The following is an 8,333-nucleotide window of genomic DNA, read 5'->3' as shown; positions in this document are numbered from 1 at the left end:
AGAGAGTGGGGCTGGGAGCTGGCCACCCTCCACAGCAGCCTTGTATTGCTATTTTGAAAGAGCAGCAGCTGGCAGGTTCCTAAACTACAATGTCCTGCTCCAGAGGAAAGGCTGGAAGCACGCCGGCTTCTCAGGGGCTGCTGGTGAATTAAAACCATCCTGGCAGCTTGAGAGGGAGCACGGGGGGATAGAAGCAGCAGGTGGGCAACCTGGCAAGTGCTGAAAATATCTAGTGTGTCCAGAGAGCCACATCCTGCTGGGAAGTTACAGCAAGAAGCACCAGCACAAGTGATGAAAAGGAAGGAGGTGAGGGAGAAGGAAATCAGAGCCCACAGCTGACCTTGCAGCAATGCCAAACTGCAGAGCCCTGCTGTTAGGTCATTGCCAGGAGAAAAGCATCACCCTCTTGGAAATGTGGGTCCCTATGGCTAGGCCAGAGGAAAGAGCTAAAGAGGGATGTAAACAACGTCCAGCTTGGGAATTATGCAATTACGTGAGTCTGAGAGAGAAACCTCTCCAACAGCGTCACGCAGGGAAGGATCCCGGTGCCATCTGAATCCCGTGATGGCAGACCCCGCCTCAAAGCCGGGGCTGCAGGCACCACAAGCAGCTTAATCCGCTGAGCACCGGGATAATGGGGCACGGCGGGCTGGAGGCACAGCAGGGCGCGGCTGAGGAGCCCCCGAGCTGCGTGTGCGTGGATTCATTCCCAAGCCCTGGCAGAGGGGGGGCCGAGCCGTGATTCATCTGCCTCCCACATGTCGCCCCTCGCTGCAAATCCTCCCCGGAGATAATTGCTGTCTTCCTGAGTGGGTACTCCAACAGAGGGACCAGCCCGGCTGCGGGGCCGCCGTGACAGCTCGGGGCTCTTTGAAGATGCTGAGAGAGCTGCTAAATATGCAAATCTAGGCGCACTGCTGTGGCTCTAATTTAATGGAGTTGTTGACCCTCTGCAGCTGTGTGGGAGCAGGAAGAGACAGACCCAGCTGAAACTGTGGAATGCGGCATCCCTGATTGACTATTCCAGCCACGGGATTGACTATTCCAACCTCTGCTCTGCTGGGCTGTTTTAATGGCTAGGAGTTGCTCCAAAATGCCATTTCTGAAGAGCAAAAACCTGCTGGGTCATATTTCTGTTTCGATTCCATGAAAAAACTTAAAAGAGAGAGATAAGGGCATAGCTCCAGGTCATTTTTGCCCATGGCTGGAAACTAAAGCAGGTCCAGAACTGCCCTGGAAATGTCTCCAGTGGAGCAAAGCCAGCTCTGCCTCCTGCTCCAGGCTTCTTTCAGGGCTGCATCTGGTTCCCAATGATAATGGTTATCCAACATCATGCTCCTGCCTGGGATAATCTCCCTTTTATTACACGTGTTCTGATGGGGAGAAACATTACTGCTTCTGCCTGTCCAGTTTCTTATGCAACAGCACCCAGGGACAGAGGGCTGCATGGGGGAGAGATGCTTGGTTTTTGGAATAAGCTCCTTGGACAAGAAACCTTAGGTCTGTCTCCCCATCCTACAAGGAGTCAGCTGATTCCCTTGAGAATCTGCTCCCTGCTCAAGCCCAAGCACTGATCATGTCTGGCACAATCAGCATCTTCCCCATCCTTCCCCAAATGAAGCTCATCCACTCTGGCCAGGGCTGCCTTTGGCTTTCTATGGGCTTCTGATGCTTCAGGAGAGGTCAGGATGAGGCACAGGACAGTGCTCCCTTTTCTGGCTAAGTCCCCTGCTCGCAGAGCAGAGCAATCAGCTAAATGCTCTAAATGCTTTATCCCTCTGCAGCCAGAGAAAAAAAACAAAAACAAAAACAAGAAAAACCCAGCAAACCCTGAAATGATCCCTTTGCTGGCCTGATACCTTAAAGCCTCTCACCTCTCCCTGTCTTTCATCGGAGTTTAAACTCCTTAGGATGTCATCACGTGCATGAATAACAAATATATATAAGCAGGGGCTGTGGAGGATGCAGCAGACAGAGGAGGGGAGGCAAAAGCCCAGATCCTCCTCTCCTGCCAGCACAGAGACGGCAGCCCCGGCGGCAGGCGGGCAGGGAGCGGCTCGGGGTCCCGGCTGGTAAGCACCCACATTCCTGACACATGCCGGGGGGACCGACTGCCGCGGGGACAGCTGCGGCACCCCTGGCCACTGCCACTGGCTCCGGTATGCCAGGACGGGGGGGAATTTCCCCACGGGGGTGGGAGGTTGGGAGCTTAGCTTGCTGAGAAGTGGTTTTGGCACAGGGAAGGGTGTGACTCTCACCCCTGCACTTCCAACACGTGCTCCAAAACCCAGCTGCAGGGACTCTTCTCACTGAAACCCTCTGTGTTCTGGATGTGGGAAGAACTTGAGCTCTTTTGCACAGGGTATTTGACTTTTAGACTGGGTGAATAGCTCTGCACTGTCAACTAGTTTAAAAAATCCAGCTCCAAACCCAGGCAGACAATTAATAACTTAATAAAAGATGGAGCCAGGGGGGTGCACCTGCCTGTTTACCTGTGAACATCTCTCTGGACTATGGGGATGCTCTGATTTCTGGTGCACAAACACAAGTAATGGCAGGAAAAATTTACAGAGCAAGCTCTTAGCTGGCTGCTAAGACACACAAACATAGTGGGCTCATCTCAGGCAGGCCTGGCAAGGAGTCACAGCACAAAACTCAGCCTGGGGTATAAGTGACTTGAACAAATACAGGAGGCTTTGCTGGAGCATCAGAGGACAGATGGGCCATAGAGAGAGAATTTTCCTCATCACTGTTTCTCACTTACTCTGGGACCTGGGCAGAGCTTCCTTCACTTCTGCAGGTTTGAGGCTTCCCATGGTACCCCCATGGCTGTGCAGGGCTCGTGGTTTCCTCCAGAGGTAGGGACCACTGTTGGTTCCCCTGTGCTCTTCAAGTTCTATGCATCCCCCCCTCCCCAGAAGACCTTCCACTCTTCAGGGAGCTGAGAAGCAAAGCAAGAAGTTCATTTCCAGAAAACAAACATAAATATATCATCCCTTCAGCTGTATAACCTGGGTTGCCAGGAATAATGTGCTGGAGGGGAAAAAATACAAGGAAAACAAGCAAGGAGTGACCTTTTCCCTTCCCTGACTACTGCTCCAGGGTGATGCTAGCTGGGGTCTCAGGCAATTTCTAAAAATAGCTGGAGGGATCTGATTGCCCTTTCCCAGATTTCTCTAATGGGATTGGAACAGCCACTTAAACACAAAGTTTTGAACCCTTCAGCTCCGTGGATGTCCCTGTAGAGACTTCCTGTGACTCAGTAGTTTCCAGCCTTCATATGCTCTGGGATAAAGACTTGCTCTTGGACAGGGAGCTCTGAATGATGGCTGTTGGTGAGCCAGCACCCCTGAGCAATGTGGGCTGGTGCAAGATGTCCCTTCTCACTGCAGGGGGGGAGCAACATGACTTCTAACAGTCCTTTCCAACCCAAACCATTCTATGATTCCACAATCCAGGTCCATATTTCCCATGGCAACTGAAATGCTGGCCCTGCCTGAGGCCATATTCAACTGCCCTCTCTGCCTGCCATCCCTGCACAGCCTGATCCAGCAGCAGCCCCAGAACTCACCCCAGGCACTCAGCACCCCCCAGGATCATACCACCACTGCATTTTCAAGGTCCCCTGAGCTTACCCTCTTGCCTACTCTGGGATTTATTCATGCAGATGAGTCCCTAATCCAATTAGTAGGATGAGGAGTTCCAAAAGATTTTATAATAAGGTCTACAAACACTACACCCACCCCCCACTCCCTCAGCACCCCACTTTCCCTGCCAGCTCACCCAGTTTCACTTCCCTCCTGCAGGAGCAGGAGCCACCCATTCCCAGCATGGGTTCAGTCAGCTCTTGGTGACTGGAATGAGCACTGGGATACTAAATCATTGTCCTGACAAGGAAACCCTCTCTCCCTGATGGATCTGATCCCTTAGATGTATAAACCAGCAATTCATGGAAAATAAATCCCAAGACCACCCTGACTCACCTCAGACAGGATAAGACTGGCATTTCAGGCATCCAGCCCTTGGCATTTTGGGATGGAAAATTCCCAGCTTGCGCCAGTTGTGCCCGGTGCAATGTTTGTGCTGGTAATGCTTTTGTTTCCATAAATCCTATTAGCTGGAGGCAAGCCTATAATTAGCAGGGAAAGCCAGCACCTCTGAAACAATAATCAAAAATGACCCAGCTTTACTCTGGCCTCGCTGGAAATTGCTTGCATATTGGTCTGAGTTTGGATGGATGGTTGAATGGATGGCTCTGATAGCTATCCCCACTATTTCTGTCTGCAGGATGCATGTGCTTAGTGAAGTTATTCACTAGTTATAGAACCAGTTTGTGGTTCTCTCTGGATTTATTAACTCAGTTCACTCACACGTGAAAGCAGAGGCAGATTGAAGCTACAGGCTCTGATCCAGGTCAAGGGATTTGTCTGGGCTGTGCAGAATGGGTGCTGCCACATGACCTCGGGTACTGGTGACCCTCTTGGGGGAGCCCCTGTTGAAGGTGGAGTGTCCTGACCTGGGCTGTGTCTGGTGGGATCATGCTACCCAAAGCTCCTGGGGCAGGGGGCAAAGCCCGAGGGCACCTCACCAGGGAGGACACCCAAGGCTTTAAACCTCAGTCACCTGCTCAGCCCTGCCAGGGACCCACCTCTGTGACCTAAGAAGCCAAGAGAGGTTAAGCTGTGTCACTCACCTGCTCAGTGAGTCAGAGAAGGGGGTAAATCCTGCAGCTTGTGCTGCCTGGTGTGTGTCCCTGCCAGGGCACCTCTGTGGCCTGGCACTGACCTCTTACTGCAGCACAGATGTGCTGTTCCAAGAACACTAGAGGGAACTTTCACACAGATATTTGTTTTACAGCTCTTGGCTTCCTGCAGGCACATCCCACCCTGCCTGTCCCCAGGGCAGCAGCTGGACTTGCTCCAGGGCTCTCTTGCCCATCCCACTGCCTGCTGCTGTCACAGGCTGGGCAGTGCTGGGCAGGATGCTCAGCCCCCACCTGCTCCAGCTCTAACAGCTCTGGCCCTTCTCCCTGCCCTGTCCCACCGCCTGGATCACTGTGCTGGTGTCCCCTGGCCCCTGGGCTTTGCTCAGCTCACAGCCGGTGCCAGCCTCCAGTGTTCCCCAGCTCACAGGGACAGCAGCCGGGGTCACTGTGGGCGGGTATTTGCTGTGTATACACAAACACAGATCCATAGGAAAAGGGGGACAAGCAGCCTAATGCTGTCCGTGACCAACAGATACTGCCGCTGGCCGAGAGTGCTGGAGGAGCTCGGCTGGAATAAAGGGTGCGGGAGCCGGCAGAGGCTGCCCCGAGCAGAGGGAGCGGTGGGAAGCCAGGCAGGAGGAGGAGCAGGAGGAGGAGGAGGAGGAGGATGTCGGCGCTCAGCGCGTTGCCCTTCCTGAAGCCGGTGCACCTGCGCTCGCCCCGCAGCTCGCCCGGGGGCCAGCGCCGGCACACGCTGCCCGCCAGCGAGTTCCGCTGCCTCAGCCCCGAGGACGCCGTCAGCGTGTTCGAGATCGAGCGCGAAGGTAAGGGGCACCGGGACACCCTCTGGAGGCATGTGCTGGATCCCTTCGCATCGGTTTCCAGTCTCCTGTGCTCCTTGCAATGGCGAATTCCCCTCTGTGCCCTCGCGAGAGCGATGCAGTGGCCGTGACTCGTGGCCAGGCCACCACGGGCTCCCTAGAGAGGGGAGGACCTGCGGTTATTGAGCTGGAGAACCACGGCCACAGCTCACCCTGGGGTGGGGATGGTGGGAGGTGATGCTGAGGAGGACCAGCTCTCCCAAAACAAACCTGTGAAACACACGGTAGGAAAAGGGCAGGTGGGACAAAGGACACCATGCTCTGCCCCTACTGCACAGGGGCACTTTGAGGTGCCACCCTGGCCACCTTTCCCATTTCCTTCACTATAGGATCCCTCACCCAGACTCACCCAGCCTGTTTCTCCGTCCTCTGCAAGGACAGGGGCAGCCAGGGAGATGCTGAGACAGACGGTTCAATTCAGCACCCACTGCTGTAGCTGTGGGAATCAGCAGAGTGAGGTCACTGGGCCATGGGGATAACTGCTTTTGGAGAAGCAGAACTGCTCCCTGAAACCATCTGTGTCCCTCAGAACTCCTTTAGAGCCAGCAGGCAGCAGGACACATGCCATCTCTATCCATCACATCTCACTTGCCCTCCCTACATCAGTGCTGGGAGTTTTTCTGGTTGGGTGTGCTGTGTCTCTCTCACTGTGATCACCACTGTCTCCTCCAGCCTTTATATCAGTTTCTGGGGACTGTCCCCTGCACCTGGACGAGATCCGCCACTTCCTGAACCTGTGCCCGGAGCTGTCCCTCGGCTGGTTTGAGGAAGGGCGGCTCGTGGCATTCATCATCGGCTCCCTCTGGGACCAGGAGAGGCTCAGCCAGGTACGACCCAGTCCCTCCCACTTTGTGCACTGCCACACACTAAAAGTGAATGGGATGGCAAGTAGTGCAGGGAAATGGACCAAAACTTGCTAAAATTACTCTTAAAAACATCCTGAAATCACGGAAGAAAGGAAATAAAAGAGCCTGTTGAGAGGTTGCTAAAAAATGAAATGGCTAAAAAAAATCATGGGAAAATTCCAAAACCTAGTGAAAACATTAAAAGTGAATGGGATGACAAGAAATGCAGGGATATGGACCAAAGCTTGTCCAAATGATGCTCTTTAAAATCACAGGATTTCATTCCCTTTCCCGAAAGGAAGAATTTCCTAGCCTGGGGACTAGGAGAAGCTCCCTGGGGCTACTCCCAAAATCTTCTCCCAGGACTAACTGCCACAGGGCTGCTCTGGTGGAAATCAACCTCCTCATTAATTAATTTAAACGATGCTGTTAAAAAATATGCCAAGTAATTCCCCTCAACACCCATTGAAAAATTAAAAACCCACGAGCACGAATGCGGGGAGGCAAACAGAGAAGGGGGGAGACGCGCACATTGATTTTTTGGGGTGCAGAGAAGCAGGACGGGGCTGCTAACCGCTGTGCCCCCCGGCAGGCAGCGCTGACCCTGCACAAGCCGCAGGGCTCGGCCGTGCACATCCACGTGCTGGCCGTGCACCGCACCGTGCGCCAGCAGGGCAAGGGCTCCATCCTGATGTGGCGCTACCTGCAGCGCCTGCGCTGCCTGCCCTTCGCCCGCCGCGCCCTGCTCATGTGCCAGCACTTCCTCGTGCCCTTCTACCAGAAGTGCGGCTTCCAGGCGCTGGGGCCGTGCCAGGTGAGCGTGGGGGAGCTGGCCTTTGTGGAGATGCAGCACGCCGTGCGGGGACACGCCTTCATGCGCAGGAACAGCGGCTGCTGAGGGGCCTCTGCCCTGCCCTGCCCTGCCTGCGGGAGGAGAGGCTGCAGCCCCTCTGCAGCCCCACCTTCCCCGGCTGGCTACAGATACTCCCTCTGCCCCATCAACCCGGCCCCGTGCCATCCCTGCAGGGCTGGGCACAGAAATTCCTGCTGGGAACACAAAATCCCTGGGCTCTGCTTTAGCCAGGGCTGTGCTGGCAGGTCTGGGTGGGCTGCAGGGCCACGAGCCCCCTGGGATGGACAGGCTGTACCCTGGGAATGAATGGCTGGGGGCTCTGCTGGTTTGAGGGCACTGCAGTTTGCTGACACCCAGCAGAGCCCCTGCAAACAGGTGCCCCAGCCTGGCACCCTCCCACCATCACCACGAGTGGAGCACACCATGGCCAAGCCCTCCCTGAGCAGCCCCCAGAGCAGGCAGGGGCCCTGGCAGCCACCCTCTGCCCACAGACATCTTTCCAGACCCCTTGGAGCACATTCCCAGCCCACAGCCATCCTCAGCTGCACACTGCACAGCCTCCCCAGGGAGCCAGTCCAAACCATTTGGTCCTCCCTATCCCAGAACCACAACCAGCCCAGGACAAGCCTTCTGCAAACAACTCAAGTTGTTAGAAAGCAGCAAATAAAGATGTGGTGGTGATTTTCTACACAGCCTGTGTGTGTTCCTGCCCTGCTCTGATTGTGACCTCACCACAATGGCCAGAGGGAGGGCACCAGCTGGTATGAGGGGAGCAAACCAGGACCTCTTAGAGACCTCAGCCTCTAGGGAGAAGGGGCAAACCCAGCCTCAGATCATTCAGTGAAGGGTGGGGACAAAGGCAAGGGTGACTCTGCCCTCAGCAGGTTCCATGGATCCAAGTGTTTGGCTTCTCTGTCAGCTTGAGACCCTCCAAACACTGTCTGGGTTTGAGGGGCCCATCAGGGCACCAGCCCCAGCTTGCCCTCCCTCCCTGCCACACTACAACCAGAACCCCACAGAAATGCTGTGTCTCCAGGCCCAGGAAGGGA

General features: G+C 55.0%; 1 protein-coding gene across 1 annotated transcript; it reads left to right on the top strand.

Moving 5' to 3' along the window:
- The first annotated feature begins 1,987 nt into the window (after positions 1–1,987).
- Positions 1,988–8,082, top strand: AANAT (aralkylamine N-acetyltransferase). The gene is made up of 4 exons (XM_079323651.1): positions 1,988–2,072; positions 5,238–5,529; positions 6,259–6,413; positions 7,024–8,082. The coding sequence occupies exons 2-4, from the start codon at positions 5,373–5,375 to the stop codon at positions 7,327–7,329; spliced, it is 618 nt and encodes a 205-aa protein (XP_079179777.1). The 5' UTR covers positions 1,988–2,072; positions 5,238–5,372; the 3' UTR covers positions 7,330–8,082.
- The last annotated feature ends 251 nt before the right edge of the window (positions 8,083–8,333 follow it).

This window comes from Erithacus rubecula, assembly GCF_903797595.1.
Source record: "Erithacus rubecula genome assembly, chromosome: 20".
In the NCBI taxonomy this organism is placed as follows: Eukaryota; Metazoa; Chordata; class Aves; order Passeriformes; family Muscicapidae; genus Erithacus; species Erithacus rubecula.
Note: the sequence above shows the minus strand (reverse complement) of the source record. Positions and strands in the feature narration are given on the sequence as shown.

What these genes read in the sequence shown, in the direction of transcription:
- AANAT (XM_079323651.1), top strand. Translation starts at nt 5,373, where the DNA reads ATGTCGGCGCTCAGCGCGTTGCCCTTCCTGAAGCCGGTGCACCTGCGC. An exon ending in GTTCGAGATCGAGCGCGAAG is followed by an intron (nt 5,530 to 6,258) that starts GTAAGGGGCACC and finishes TGTCTCCTCCAG; the next exon opens with CCTTTATATCAGTTTCTGGG. An exon ending in ACCAGGAGAGGCTCAGCCAG is followed by an intron (nt 6,414 to 7,023) that starts GTACGACCCAGT and finishes GCCCCCCGGCAG; the next exon opens with GCAGCGCTGACCCTGCACAA.